The sequence below is a fragment of the Cavia porcellus genome, unplaced genomic scaffold (assembly GCF_034190915.1).
Source record: "Cavia porcellus strain 051 isolate PalLab524CR breed Dunkin Hartley unplaced genomic scaffold, mCavPor4.1 scaffold_4, whole genome shotgun sequence".
Classification (NCBI taxonomy): domain Eukaryota; kingdom Metazoa; phylum Chordata; class Mammalia; order Rodentia; family Caviidae; genus Cavia; species Cavia porcellus.
The window spans coordinates 25,059,295-25,076,194 of NW_026947487.1; the positions used below are offsets into that span (position 1 = coordinate 25,059,295).

At 32.2% G+C, this 16,900-nt stretch overlaps 1 protein-coding gene across 15 annotated transcripts in view; it reads right to left on the minus strand.

Annotated features, from left to right (window-relative positions):
* Positions 1–16,900, minus strand: part of Mycbp2 (MYC binding protein 2) — a 262,562-nt gene that overhangs the window by 94,650 nt on the left and 151,012 nt on the right. For all 15 annotated transcript variants that reach the window (XM_063246885.1, XM_063246888.1, XM_063246889.1 and 12 more), the window contains 4 exons: positions 16,327–16,414; positions 14,123–14,172; positions 10,908–11,080; positions 9,672–9,816 (listed from right to left, as the gene is read on the minus strand). In XM_063246885.1, coding sequence (XP_063102955.1) covers positions 9,672–9,816; positions 10,908–11,080; positions 14,123–14,172; positions 16,327–16,414 — 456 coding nt within the window. The remainder of the gene's footprint in view (positions 1–9,671; positions 9,817–10,907; positions 11,081–14,122; positions 14,173–16,326; positions 16,415–16,900) is intronic.

Here is a 16,900-nt window from a genome sequence, read left to right on the forward strand (position 1 = left end):
TAATGGATTTTTTACATATTATTTTGAATTAAGTCTCTCTCTAAGTAATCATTTTCTGGGTAAATTAATGTTAGTGGCACAACAAATCTTTATATTCTAAGAATACTGAGACATTAAAGAAAGAGAAAAGTCTGCTTTTTAAAATAAATTGTGGTTACTGTTTATTTCCCACATGACTATCTTGTAGGACAGAACAACAAACAATCATGGATTAATCATATTCTTGGAATAATCATATTCTGAGTAAAGTGTTTTCAAAAGTACTTTGGAAATGTTACAATATTAGTTACAAATCAGTTTTTAATTTCAAATGAATATCCTATATTACATAAATATTTTAATAATTTCTGTTAGGCCTACAATAGTTTAAAACTTCATATGCTATCTATTAGGCTGAAAGTAAAAACAGATGAAGTTAATTCTTTTCAGTTAATATGGTATCAATAAATTAAAAATTAATAGGTACCTAAAAACACTTCCAAATACTATTTATCATTTTCTAGATAGTTTCTAAATAGAGATAAATTTGATATGGACTAGAGCACACTGAATTAGAAGTCCTAAAGGCAAAAAGAAAGTGTAAAGGAAGTAGATACATAGGAGAAAGGAAGGAAAGAATTCTGGGAGAGAGAAGATAAAGAGAGGAAGAGAAAGGAAAGAATGATCAGTCATTTGTTTAAAAAAAGAAAAAAACCAAATATAAGGAGAAAAAGATAAAGCAAATCTAATTTTGAAAATAATACAACCCAGACATCAAAACAAAGACAACAAAAAGTACAAAGAAGGAAATGTAAGAAATAAAATACATATTATAAAATAAAAATACATATTATAAACATAGTAATATAAATATTTTAAAAATTCATTTCATTCTCTATTCAGCCTTTTCATTATGTTTGTGGTAGTTTTTGTATTTCATAGCATAATTCAGTGTTGGCATGAATTCACTTTGGTAGGATCTGCCTTAAGAAGACAGACACAGAAAAGTGTCAGAGTACAGTACAGTGTAGGTGTAGTGTGCATGTGTAACATTTGTATATACTTAAAAAGTATATACTATTTTATCATTTATTTAAATGATCATATATATGGGCCACTACGTAAACTATTACTGTGAGGGTTAGAAATGGAAGACATTGGTAAAGACTGACTTTTATTTAGTACCAGGGTCAATTGCTTCTCAATACAGTTTTACTCATGTTAACTCATGTGCGAAATATCTTCCTATCGGGTATGAAAGTAGTACATTGGTAATGCGCTTTTTCACGCTACAGATTAAGAATGAAAGAAGTAGTTAAAATAATTCTATTAAAAGTAAAACTGAAGTATTATTACTTTTATTAGTCACATTCCCATTTCTGGGATAAAATATTCAACATCTGAAACTTAAAGGAGGAGAGGTTTATTTTGCTCAGTTTCAGTGGTCTCATTTCAATCATGGTTGACTCCAAGGCAGAAATGGCTTTGCACAGAGGCATGGAATCCAGGAAGCAGGACAAGGAAAGAGGATAAGACTACACCTATACAGGTCATATCTCCAGCAACCCACCTCCAAACAGGCCCCATCTCCTAATAGCACACATTCAGCCATCAACTCATCAATCCACCAATGAGAGGAGCAATCCTGTGTTCCAATCACCTTCTAGAAGCCCCATCTCTGAATACCTGAAACTTTTGAGGAACATTTTAGATCTAAATCATAGCATTATCCAATCTTATTTTGTGAGCAAGAAATGATTTTGTGTACTAATATATTCTAAGGTTTAAAAACCAATTTTGGAAAGGGTGAGGGAATATCTCTACTGTTGGTGGGAGTGTACAGTGGTACAACCATTGTGGAAATCAGTGTGGAGATTGCTCAAAAAAACTAGGATTAGAGGTACCATTCGAGCCAGGTAATCCCCTTCTGGGTATCTTCCCAGATGAATTAAAAACATCATATCACAGTGATACATATGCACCCAAGTTTACAGCAGCACAATTTATAACAGCTAAATTTTGGAAACAAGCCAATGCCTACCAACTGAGGAATGGATTAAAAAGATATGGTATTTTTATACAATGGTGTACTACTTAGCCATAAAGAAAGATAAACTGGAGACTTTTATAGGTAAATGGATACAACCTGATACCATACTCATAAATGAAATAAATCAGATTCGTATATAAACATCATATTGTCTCTTTGCTATGAAAAACTGAACAAGTAAATAAGTTTTAAGATGTACAATAGATATTGTGAAATGGGAAGAAACTATTTAAAAGGAAAAAGGAATTAGGATGGTTGAAAGGGGAAAAGACAGTAGGAGAAAGGGGAAAACATGTTAAGTCTGGTATACTATTAGTGTCTCTTAATTCATTAAAAAGAAAGGTTACGTTAATATTGATTAAAGAAATTTTTATGCCCATATCTTGTATTCTGAACAAGTACTTTAAAGATAACAACATGCAATAAATTAACTATTGTTATTTTATGTTGTTGTGAAATTTTCTTTTAGTTTTACACACACACACACACACACACACACACAAAAACTGAATACAATCCTTTTACTCTTTTTCTTGTATCCCCACATAGATCCTCTCAAATCCCTCTTCCTTCACTTTTTTATGGCGATAAAAATAATACTATCAAAACTTTTTTTTTGTCTGCTTTTTTTCTTTTTTCTTTTTGTATTTCCCCCTTCAGCACCCTTGTTTCCCTTTCCATTTGAACACTTTCTTCCAATTTCCCAATATCTATTATACATTTTGGTCCTTATTTACACTTACAGTTTCTTACACCAAAGAAACAATACGTTGTTTAAACATGTGTGTTCAATTTATTTCACTTAGGAATATGCCCTGAAGGTCATCCACTTACTTAGAAATGTCTCAAGCCTGTTCTTTACGACACAGTAGTTGTTCTACTTTTACTTCTTTTTATTCTCCTATTTTTCTCAATTTTTCTTTTTTTTTTTTTCATTCCTTTAAATTCCTCTGTCTTTTATCTTTCTCTATCTTCCAGGACTCTTCCTTTTCCTACCACTACTGAGCCTTTGTATTCCTGGATTATTGAAGAGGAGAAAACAAGCTCTGAATTATACACTGACATTAGATTGACTCTTGGATGCTGATATTACCAATAGCTAGCTGTTCTTTCCTTGTGATTCAGCACTAGGAATGGTAGAACTTACAGCATTCAACACAAAAACCTGGCAATCATGAGAAAAGAAGACAATAAAATGTCTCAAAAAATTCATAGCCCCTCAAAAGCTGATCTTACAGGAAATGACATAGAGAAAGTTTTAGGCAAAGAACTTAAAAACCAACTGGTTAGAATGTCTGAACAGATAAAATAAACTAGCTGTTATATAAAGGTTCAATGGCACAAAGAGGATGTTAACAAGCAGAAAAACAATAAGATGTTCAAAGAACTTAAAGATGATACAAACAGCTGAATGAATTAAAGACAAGAATGCAGGCTACAAATGAACAATTTAGTAAAGAAGCATAAGAGAGAGAGAGAGAGAGAGAGAGAGAGAGAGAGAGAACCCAAGCAGAATTCTTGAAATGAAAACATAACTGAAAGCCATGCCAGAGGATAAAACCAGTCAGAAGAGAGAATTTCCAGATTAGAAAAAAAGAATGTTATAGTACATTACTTAATGATTGTCAAAACACAATAAATCAGGAAAGGTTGATTCAAGATTCCTCAATGACTTTAAAAGAACTAACCTAAGAATTATGAGTCAAGGAAGACACTAAGGACATAAAATTTTATTCTCAAAAATCACCGCAGAAAGCTTTTAAAAGCTAGACTCTGGAATGGTTACCCAGAAAAATGAGACATTTAGAACCTAAAAAAGACACAGCCACTAAAAAGCACTCCAGAACATTTATATTCAATATTCTAAAGTCTAGAACAATGACAGAATACTAAAAGGCTTTAGAGAAAACTACCAAGCAACTTATAAAAGCAAGACTATCAGAATAACAGCAGATTTCGTTCTTTCTTTTTTTTTTTGTCTTTTTGTGGTTTTTATCGGTAACAGGGATCGAACTCACGACTGCCTGCTTGCAAGGCAGGCATTTATGTTGCTGAGCTAAACCCCCAGCCCCAACAGCAGATTTCTTAACACAAACCTTAAATACCAGGAGAGCTCAAAGCAAAGTTTTCAAGTGCTAGAAGAAAACAACTGCCACAGTAGATTACTCTACCCAGCAAAAGTATCCTTCAAACCTGATGGAGAAATAAAAACCTTTTACAACAAACAAAATCTAAAATTTATGATCACCAAATCAGCATCACAAAAAAAATTCTAGGGCTGGGGATTTAGCTAAGCAGCATAAGCGCCTGCCTTGCACGTGCGTAGTTGTGAGTTCAATCCCCAGCACCAAAAAACAAACAAAACAAAACAAAAATTCTAAGCAGAAAAAGTGAAACCAACATCACCAATGAGGTCAAAGGAAAAATCACATCACACTGGGAAAACAGTTCAACAAAGAAAAATTTAAAGGAAAAAACACTGGAAAAAATAGCTTAATTAAGGCAATCAATTGTGTCATTACAATCAATGTAAATCTAATTGCAGTGAGGGATTCTTGATCAGAAAAGGGGTATCCATGGGAAAACTAGTGAAATTTAAGTAATAGCTATAGATTTGTAAATATTAATTAATAAATTAATTTCCTGTTTTTGGTAAGTGCAAAAGGCATGTAAGATACTAAGGTTAGAGCAAGTTGCTGAAGGGGATACAGTACCACTGTACTGTTTTGTAACTTTTCTGAAATTCTACAATTATTTCTATAATTCTAAAATTATTTTAATATAAAAGGAAAAAAGACATAAATTGGTAGACTGGCTTTAAAAGCAAGATTCAACTATCTGCTGCATGCACGAGATACATATCATCCTCAGAAACACCCTTTCAGAAAGAAAGGATGGAAAGTGATATTCTACGCAATCTGTGCCTGAAAACAAGTAAGAATAGCTTCCTAATTTCAGATAAAGTACACTTCTAGCCAAATTTGATCAGAAGAGACAAGGAAAGTCACTATGTATTGGTGAAGGGAAGAACTCAATAGTAACATAACAATTGTAAATGTGCACAAACCAAATGCCAGCATACTATACAATTTTGTAAAACAAAAATTTCCTGACATAGAGGGACAAATAAGATACTAATGCAATCATAATGGGAGACTTTAAACCACCCCCCTCCAACAAAAGGAGAACCAAGTAAAAATTCAACAAAAAAGTCAGAGTTAAATACCACCACTGAACAAATGAACCTAACATATCTACATAGTACTTCCCCCAACAACAGCAGAATATATGTTCTTCTCAGTAATCAACAGAACTGTCTCAAAAATAGATTATGTTGTAGGCCATAAAAGCATGCTTAAAAAAAGAACTGAAACCATCTCTTGCATTTTATCATATTATATAACAGAATGAAACTAGAAATCAGCTACAAAAACAAAATCACACAAAAACTATGAAAACAGAGATTAAGCAATACATTCATGAATAATCAATGGATCACAGAAGAAATTTAAAAGTTTCCAGAATCAAATGACATTAGTAGTACATTATACCGAAACCTGAAAACAATTTTACAGCTGAGTGTTTACATTAGAAAAATAGATCATTACCAAATAAATAACCTAATGATGTATCTCCTTGTCCTACAAAAAAACCCCAAATAGAAAAATATAGAAAGAAATTATAAAGATCAGAACACAATCAGTGAAATTGAGGCTTAAAAATATACAAAGGATCAATGAATCAGAGTTGGTTCTTTGAAAGCATAAATTAAGTAATTCTTTAACCAAACTTACCCCCGACCAAAAGCCAAACCAAACCAAACCAAACCAAACCAAAAGGACCTATATCAATGTGATGAGAATGAAAGGAGAAAAATCACTTAGAAAGGGGAAACACCACTTAGATCTAGAGTTTAAGGCACTATTTTAAAGACATAGTTCATTAGAGATGCTAGAAAAAAAGGATAAATTCCTACATATATGTATATGACTACAAAATTGAATAGAAAAGATATGAAATCTCTGAATACACCAGTTGCAAGCAATGAAATCAAAGTAGTTACAAAAATTCTAATAAGAAAAGCCCAGGACTCCATAGATTCACCACTGAATTTTACCACAACTCAAGAGAAAAATTAACAATACCTCTCCAGCTCTTACTGAAAAGGAAGAACATTGCCAAATCCACCATTACCCACATACCAAACTGGACAAGGACTCAATCAACAAAAAGAAAACTTGAAGCCAATATTTTTAATAGATATATATTTTAAAAACTTAACAAGATACCTGTAAATACAATGCAAGAAATCATTAAAAACATTATACATGATAACCAAGTGGGCTTCATCCCAAGGAGCAAGGATGGTACAACACATGTAAAACAATATAGGCAAAACATAACAAAAGAATTTTTAAATGTCACCAATAGATGCAGAAAAAAAAAACTAATATTCATTCATAAAATACCTGCTTGAAAATAGATATAGAAGGACCTTATCTCAAACAAAAACAAAATCATAGCCAACATTTCATCAAATGGGAAAAAACTGAAGGCATTTCTATTAAAATCAAGAACAAGTATATCTTGACAAGTATTTCTACTCTCATCATTCTTGTTCAACATAGTGCTCAAAACTTTAGCCAGAGCTGGGCCTGGGGATTTAGCTCAGTGGCATAAGCGCCTGCCTTGCAAGTAGGCAGTCATGAGTTCAATCCCGGGTACTGATAAAAAGGAAAAAGACAAAAAAAAAACCCCAAAAACCCACAGAGTATAAATTTTCAGATACAACAAAAACTTTAGTCAGAGCAATCACGAAAGAGAGACAGAGAGAGAGAGAGAGAGAGACAGAGAGAGATAGAGAGAGACAGAGAGAGAATATAAATAGGAAAGCCAAAAAGTCAAGCTATCTTTATTTACAATTTATATGATCCTTTAAACAGAAAACTCAAAAACTCCACCAGTCTTCTCTTAGAGCTAATAAATTCAGCAATGTGGCAGAATACAAAATTAACACACAAAAATCAATAGCATAGCAATAATTAACTAACTGGGGTAAAAAAGAAAGAAAACAATCCCATTGATGATCCTAGTAATGAAAACTATAATTCTCCAAATAAAGAGATTGAAGAGGACATTAGAAAATGAAACGATATCCCTTGTTCTTATATAGGCAAATCAATATTGTCAAAATGGTGCTATTGTCAAAATGGTGCTATTATCAAAAATGACATACAGATTTAGTGTGATTCCTACTAATATATCAGCAGTATTCTTCACAGAACTATAGAAGCCATGCTAAACATTTATATGGAACTAAACGAAATCCAGAATAATCAAAGCAAAAAGAGCAAAATGGGAGGCATTACAATGCCCAATTTCAAGTTATTCTACAAAGCCGCAGTTAAGAAAAATGATATGGTACTGACACAAAAATATACACACTAGTCCATGGAGCAAAATGAAAGATAGAAATAATCTCATATGCCTTTAGACAGCCAATTTTTGACAAAGGAGCTAATAATAAATGGTGAAGAAAAGATAGCCTGTTTAATAAATTTTGGCGAGAAAATTAGTGATCCACATTCAGAAAAATCAATCTAGACCCTTATCTCTCACCCTGCATTAAAATCAAGTAAAAAATGGACCAAATATCTATATATAAAAACAGAAATGCTAAATCTACTGGAAGATCAAACAGCCAAAACACTTGAAGATATAGGCATAAGCAAGGAATTCCTGAACATAACCCTAATTACACAGGAAATAATTCTAAAAGTGAACACATGGATTGTATTAAATTGAAATGTTTTGGCACAGTGAAGGAAACAAAAGTGAAGAGACAACTTAAAGAATTAGAGATGCCTATTTGGAATACATGATGAGTTCAAAAATTCAAAACTCAAGAAACAAAAGACCCAATTAAATGTGCAATGAATAGCTATTTTGAAGAAAGCAACACAACATAAAAAGCTAGTGCTGATTTAATATCATCTTGTTTTGAAGTCCCATCAAGCTGTTGTACATCTGTTTCCACTGGTTTTAACATGTTGTATCTTACTATATTTCACTATATGCTATAGTATCAACAAAATTCTTTATAGGCAAAGAGATAATATAAAAACCGTCATTCGTTTTCTATTAGCAGGTTCTAAATATCCTGTAATTCTTGCATTCTCTTGAAAGGCTTCACACTGCCTTGATATGCTTGATATTATAGCATACGAAGTTACACTCAAATAATTTAAGGAAAGAGGCACTATGGTGACTACTATTATGCTAGATTATCTGGTGGTGAAACACAATGATGCTTGAATTGCTCAGTTCTGCCCTGCGTTGTTCTATTACAATGTCCTCCCTTATTTCAATCCCCCCCCCTTTTTTTAAATTAATCTATTTTCTCTCTTTTTTTTAATTAAGGGAAAACTAAATTAAAAATTACGGGGCATATTATAGTAACTTTTTGGTTGTCCTATTAACCTGACTTGAACCCCAGTATTACTCTCCCTATCTTGTTCTGTCTGATTATTATATATTCTATTTTGTGTGATAGTATCAAGTTTGAGGGTATAGGCAACCACTCTGAAGGTAATAAGATATACTATGATGCCCAATATGGATTGACTATTATCCTTTTTTTGAAGTGCTGTAAAGTCCTCAGTGTAGGTTTTATTGGTTTTGTTCTGTACTGTTTTGATCAATTCTATTATACCTGATGATATAGACAACTCAATTTAAAAATAGCAAGAGGCACAATGGTAACCACTTTTGATCACCTGGTATTCTATTTTTGCATTATGTGCTATGCCCACCCTTCTGTTCTTACTGACTCTATTTTGCTTAGTCACATTTGGTTTTATTCTCTTCAAAAAAGTAATAAAAACTGTGAGAGTTATAAAACCCTAAAAGTCTAATTGTTACTGTAAAAAGAGAGGAAAGTAAGGTGGACTAAGGGATATAACCGCAGGTATGTTAGAGTGTGTAGGATGGAAAACTTATTACTGAACTTTTGTTGGATCATTGAACGGAACTGTCTCCAATTTCACTGTATGAATGTCCACTTTATATGCTTTAATTTAGTGATATGGACAACTGTTTCTGGGAAGATAATATGTAACCTATTAACTGGTGATTTCATACTGTATATATTTTTTTCTTGAAATACTGTATTATTTGTACCCTTTTACTGCATTTTTTTATGTCCTTTCTTTTTTTTCTCTTTAAATAAGAAATGTGCAATCGAAATGAATATACTTCTCAAAAGAAGTACAAATGGCCATTAAATACATGAAAATATGCTCAGCACCTTTGTCCTTGTCTTTAAAATTATAAAAATCATTTAAAAATTTATTTTTTCATGCATCATTCAATCATTATACATTAAAAGCTTTTGCCTAGCACTCTTTATGCTGTACTTTCTTATCCTCTGGGTTACCATAGTTTCTAGGTTTCTAGTACATAACTTAGAAACCTGGGAACTAATTAATATAATTTGATAATATCATTTGAACAGTTTTTCATTGTCCTCTATTATATAAAGACAAAGAAGTTAGAGCAAACGGACTCTAAGCACCTGCCATTTTTAAAATTTTATCAGTTAGAGTGGTCAGTGAGTACATATCTCATTTTAACTCAGAATTACCTTCATATTAGGAACATGAACCACATCTCCATATTGATCTTTAGTTTGAACACTTATGGTGGTAGGCCAACCACAACGAATATCATCCTTATTCAAGATCAGTGATGTTTTCTGAGGATCGGCATAGGAATCTGGCTGAAGCCATCTGAAAGTAACAAAAACAAATAAAAAGCCAATGTTAATCAATACCTTCAGTGATTAATATGAAACTAAGTCTAATAAAACATGTATAAAATAAAATACTAAACAGTATCATAATTTCTGATTCACTGATAGTGGTTTCCCTTGGGTACTACTAATGACAAATATAAACAAACATGCCAAAGCATAAGATTTTTGTATTTGTATGTAATATGAAGATAATTTTAAAGTAAGAAAATATGAAATTTTAACTATGACTGGTTTAAGATGTACAAGAAAACAAACTAAAGCTATACAACTCGTACAGAGGTAAGGACACTCATTCTTACTGAGCAGGGCTTGCCTTCATCAGACTGAAAGGTGGAGAAAATAGTACTTTCTCTGGATAGAAATGCTATTCTGCTTACTTGACAGCAGCAAGGTTCAAAGTAGACTGGCCATACTTTCTTCACACTATTTCTTGTATGTTCTGCATTATTTCTCTTTTATGTAACATTTCCTAATTTTCTACAGTTTGTGATATTCCTTCCTGAATTCATTTCATGATTTATATTCAAGTTGTTCTGTGAGATGAGCAGTAAGTAATTGCATCAAGCATTACATAAAAACATCTACAGAGACATCAGTGAACTTAAGAGATTTTCTATTCTTATTCACTCATTATTTTGTTTTTTTTTAAAAACTAAAAAGTAATTTCTGTAACTTTAAAATTAAAACCACAAAGAGATCAAGTTTTCTCCCACCTCACCTGTTGTCTGCCTGCCTCCCTCTCTTCCTTCCTTCTCCTAATAATGGGGATCGAACCTAAGACTTCACACATGCTAAACAAGCACTATTTCACAGAGCTACGTCTCCAGTTAGATTTTTATTTTTTCTGGTAAAATGACACGGGACAGCATGAATTTTAATCCTAAAAATAAAAAGCATATAGAAGCAAAAGAATCAATACTTTAAAATACTACCATTTTATACTGCAGCAAGTTCAAAACCAGAGTAGTTTGGGAAAGAACTTTAACACTTGAGAACTCCTCCTTCCATTCCTCCTCAACAACGTAGCCCTAACAGAAAGTAACTATAGTACTTAAGATATATTACCTTGCAAGCCTTCCGCCACTTGATCCGGGGACACAAGCAATAAAATCATCCAGAAAGGACTGCTCATTGCTTTGGATTTGAAGTGGTAAGTTTCCTTCAAGTGCTTCTAAAATAGTAGGTGAATGAGAAAGAGCTAAACCCTTTCCAAGTATACCAGAATGAGTTTTGCACACCTGTTGGATAAAAAAAATTGATACATTTCAAAGTACTGAACAAAATTTTACATGAAAGTTTTCAAAGCATACGTTTTAGTTAAGACTTTCTTGGGAAGATCATTTTCCCCCTATGTCCCACTATACCTTCTTCTAGCCTACAAAGTAGAAATGTCGAGAAGGGAAAAATACAAGATAATACTTCCACCATCTCTTCTTTCCCTCACAAATCAGTGTCTTATTAGAGTTATTCATGCTAGGTGAAATGGTACACCTTCTCCCATGCCAGTCTTCTATACCCTCACAAAGCTCCTTCTCTAGGCAGTTGTGAAGTCTCCCTCCTTACTTAGCAGCTCTAAACAAATAGTGCCTACTCTCTTGGGTAGATGAATATCAAGTTCTTGACCCGTGGATAGAAGCTTGACTGTGGCTGCACATAATCCTCAGTAGTCTTAAATCTTGTTGAAATTAAGAGAAAGAAATAAAAATGAAATGCTAGTTTTTATCCTGTAAGTAAACCTAATGTTTCTGGAAAGACCTTCTCCAAATGCTTAAATGTGAAAAAACTTTTTTCCCCCAGTGCTAAGGCTTGGTAAGCACGCTACCACTGAGCTACAGAGTCAGCCCTCGTACTTTAAGAAATTATTAAATAATAAATTTCAAAAATATTTCTCACACAAAATAGCTACACTTCTAGAAATATCAAATTAATACAGCAGTTAACTTCTGCACTTTACACTTCATGCAATTTCAAAACTTGTCATCTTTAAGGGCCAGGGATTTAGCTCAGCAGCGTAAACGCCTGCCTGGCAAGCATTTTGGTCTAAGTCTCTCCTAAGTCGTGAGTTCCATCACTGCCCCTCCATTCCCATCCCCCAAAAAAGTCATCTTTAGAGTCACATCCTGGCTTGGGAAAACTTTCATGTGCTATGTATTCTACAGCTAAAAGTTAACACCTGTGAATTCACAAAATGTATAAACTGATGATCAAGTAATACCTCTCCTACATGGTTATTCTAACATTTAAATTAAAAATATAAAACACTATACTGTCTGACACAGGCAAGGTGCTAGATATAGGTTACATCACCATAACTGCAGGTCAAAAATAGAGAAAATTTGTGACATCCTTTTTCTTTGAATAGCAGCACAATAAAGTTTTATGTATGTAGCCTCAATGACATTTTATGTATCATAATAATGTCTGAAATGATAAAGTAGCAGAATCTTAATGGTTCTACTAAACTTGAATACTGCTTGATGAATTAATTTTTACTAAATTAATACTAATTTTTACTAAATTAATAAATTTACTCCAAATTAATACTGCATATTATTTATTAAATGCTTAATGAATTAATTTTTACTTTTGTATCCTGGAGTATAAAAATTTAAACATCTAAACAAATACCAACCAGTGACTAACCATTATTATGAATATTCTGCTTCCTTATTGTCAGAAATCATTGGTGAAAACCACAAAATTTCTGGCAAAATTGCTAGAAATCAAAATCTAACCCAGGTATTTACAAGCTGTATCATTCCAGACATTTCATTTTCTGTGCTTTAGTGTCATTTGTTAACCAGATATGAGAATCTCTAATGCACAGGACTTTGTGAATAAATGAATTAAAAACACGCAAAATATTCACAATAGTACTTGCTAAAGTGAAAATTAAGTATGTGTTTATTTTTATCATTATTGCTTTAATTCACCTCAGAAAATCAATGTAAAATCTAGCACTGGGTGCTAGCCTTTATTTCTCAAGTGGTCAACAGTTTAGATAAATCATAACTTCTCTGAATTTCAGTTACTATAAAATACAAAGGATAATTACAAAAAGAAATTAAATATTAAAGAGGCTATAAGCTAACAAGTGCTATACAGAGATTATGTAAATCTAACTATACACAGCAAGCACAAAATATGAGAATGATCTGAATCAATGCTCCCCAAATACACACCTGATATTCTCTGATACATTACACATGAGGAAATTAGAAAAAATAAGAACATAATATGGTGAGTCCTTTTTTCTAAGAATATAATCTATTTTGGTTATCAAAATGCCCTTTATTTGATAAGATATTGCTGATAATAAATATTAAACATTTTAAAGAGTTTTTTAACCTAATAAAAAAAAATCAACCCTATTGATAAAAATATTTCTAAATAACCCTGCAAACTCACAAAATCCTATATTCTGGATACCACTAACCCAACTGAGTGTCTATCTCTCAATTTAGTTTCTCTACCTTCAAACTATGTCAATTATGAAAAATTTACTACCATTGATAGTCTCTATATGAAGGTATTACAGTTTGAAAAATGTTGTCTACAGATTCTGATGTTCTCATCCTAGTAATGACTACCAGCCAAACAGCTAAATAAATGTATACTATGGAAGTTAACAGAGCACTGTAACAGACCCTTGGCAATTCTGAGTAATAAAATATTGAAGATGGACATAATATATGCCAAAGGGCACCTTGACTGAAAGATATTACTCATGTATTTCCTTTACAATATCAAATGGGCCACTTAACTAATGTCTACACAAACACAAAGATTAGAAAACAACCACAAACTAATCACTCCTAACTGCTCACAGTTCACAGTTCTATTGCTTAATGTTACATACAGGCCTATCACAGTTCAGATTCATTAACCATACCTTCCTCATGTTTGTTATTTCTTATCAAAATCTGTAACACAATAATATTCCTTTAGCTTCCTTTGTGAAATGCCTTTTTTCTTTTTGCCAGGCAGAAAACTGAAACTGTCAGGATGCAATTTAAATGTCCACATCTTTGAAAGCCTCTGCTGTACCCGATACTTGATTTGCTCTTCTTTCTCTCATAGTATTTTGGTCTAAGTCCCAATAAAATACCCACCAGATAGTACAGCAAGGACTCTCACAGGGCACTTCTCAGAAGAGAGTAGTTATGAGTTGTTTGTCTCTGTAGCTGCCAATGTGTAGAAGAAGATACAAGGCTGATTTTGTGAAAATTTTGTTTCACACTAAGAAACAAAATTTATCCTTACAAAGTTTGGTACAGTACCTGCAATGCAGCCTCTTCAAGCATTTCAAGATCTTCTTCTAATTCGTTACCTATTAAGCAAATGAAAAGTTTTACCAAAATATATATACATATAAATATATATACAAATTTTTTAGACATCTTTATTGTATTATGTATTTTTAATAATTTTGCTACTCCAGATGGAAAGATTTATCATTTTTAATAAATCTTGGTACTCTACATTTTAAAATACAAAATAGTTCTAGTGTAAATATAAACTATAATTCTCAAGCCAATAATCAAAAGCAGGCATTGAATAGCCTGCAATTTATGCATACAAATGTATAACTTTTGAACTCAGTGTATTTATATTGTCAAAAAATGAGAGAATTTCTGAATATGAATCTTTATATTTTGGATGAGTTATAGAAGAGTTTACATTTAGGAGATAATGATAACACAGAAAAACAAGATACCATTTGGTATCTTATAAGATACCATTATGGTATAAGATACCATAAGAAACCATTTTTTCCTTTATTGCTAGATATAAAATGTTCTTTACTGATTTTTGATAAACTATGAAATTATGAAGTTTAAGAACAAATATTCAAATTGCATGAGTGTGAAATGAACAGTACTACCTCTTTAATTAGTACATTTCCCTCAAAGATATCCAGTATTAATAGTTTATACATTATGGTTCTAGAAACTGTGTATTATGGTAGATATATGTGTCAACATACAAACAGACAAACACAAATAGTAAGACAGTGCAAACAAAAGTAGAACCTGCTTCTGTAACTTGCTTTGCTCAGTTAATTGACCATTTTTCTTTGTCAGGTCATAGCAGCTGCACAGATCTCTACTATATCAATGAGCAACAACTTAATTTAACCAGGTCTCAACTGACTGACATTGTGGTTGTTTCTTGGTTTTGCAACTCTTCATTTAAAATAAATGTTCTGATCATCGTGCAGGTGTAAAAACTGCCATATCAAAAAGTACATACAAGTAAAATTTTAACAGTTATTGTCAAATTTCTTAAGAGGTCTTAACAATTTTCTTCATATGAATAGAAAATATGAGACCTTATTTTTTGCAAACATACCAATATCAAGAAGGATCAAGAGAACTGAGAAAAATGAAAGAAAAGGGCTGGGGATTTAGCTCAGTGGCATAAATACTTGTCTAGCAAACACAGGTTGTGAGTTAGATCCCCAGTATAAAAAAAAAAGTTATTAAAAAAAAGGAAAGAAACTAGGAAGAGAAAGGGGAAGAGTACGAAAAGAGTAGACAAACAGAATGAAAGAAAATAAAAGGTAGAGTGGAAAGGTTAGTGTCAGAAGGAAAAAGTATAGATGGACTTTTTACTCCCAGATATTGTGAAAATACAATGTTAAACCATGTATAAATATGATTTTAAAAGATTTACTTATCCTCAATTACAGACTGTGTGTCACACAAACTTGTTTCATACAAAGATACCATTTCTGTTACCCCCTTATCTCTGTTCTGCTCCATACAAAAATACTTCTGTAAAGCTATCTCTAGTCAGCATAGCTCCCCTTTCTCACTTTCTATTTCCTGTCAATCCACTATGAAAGACCTTAAATTTCTCCCATTTTGTTCATTTTCTTCATGTTTAGTGTACAAATAGTTTTCAACTACACTGATATGACTGTTATTAATTTCTTGATAACATGCAAAAATCCCATGACAATCCATTCTCTTGATTTTTCTCCTCCTTTATTGGTTTCATTGCCTTTACAATGTTGTATGAAACTTCCTTCTTTACTGTCCATCTCTGAAATTTGGATAGGCCCAGATTTTATCCTAGGCTCTGTAAATAACAACTATGTTCAAATGTCATTTCCATTTATTTAATCTCTAAATTTCAGATGATTAATATCAAATTGTCTATTGATATTTCCAGTAGGATATTTTAAAATATCTTAGCATTTTGATTTAATATTATATATCCAGTGATTAACCCAATTCCTGGCACACAGCATGTATATTTTTAAGGAGGATGTACATGGGTTTGTGGAAATAAAAAGACAATAAGACACTTTCTAATCTTTATTTAAACCAAACTGAGCCATCAGTATAGAATGTTTACTAGTATGTATGATTATAGTATTTATTCTGCAAGTCATTTTAGATGCTCTAAAATAAACATTTTGCTCTTAAAATTTTTTTAAAAAATTATCAATAAGTAAATGGTATTTGACCAGACTTACCAATAGGAAGTGCTAGGTCTTTTTTCATCAAAGCTGCTGCACAAACCCCACCAAGATTGGCTAATTCTTTCTCCAACTGAATGACACCCTGTAGAATTGCATAAATTTTGTCACTTAATGTTTGGCAGATAATATGAATTATTAAGAAAATGTAACTTGAGTTCAAGCATCACCTTTGAAATCAGAGGCTTGTTTTAACTATGATTGAGAGTGGAAGAGATTCAGTAATATATGGCATGTTATAAGATTCAGCTTCAGTGCAAAAATAAGTTTTCATTCATTATTTTGAAAGAACATCATCAACTTCTGATGCTGCCTTTGTTTTAATGTATTAACTTACAACACATAGAAAAGTTGACAGTAAGTTACTCCCTCTTGTAAAATCAGGTTCTATTACATACTCAGAAAGCTTTACTCATTTCAGCAGGCTCAGGAAAGACATAATTACATTTCAAAATGGCACTTATAATGGCTCATGTTGCACAGGCCCCATTCTCTTCATGTATCAAAAGCAGCAAAATTTACTGCATACAACTAAGCTAGGACATAGTTTAAGTTTCTGACTTACTGAATC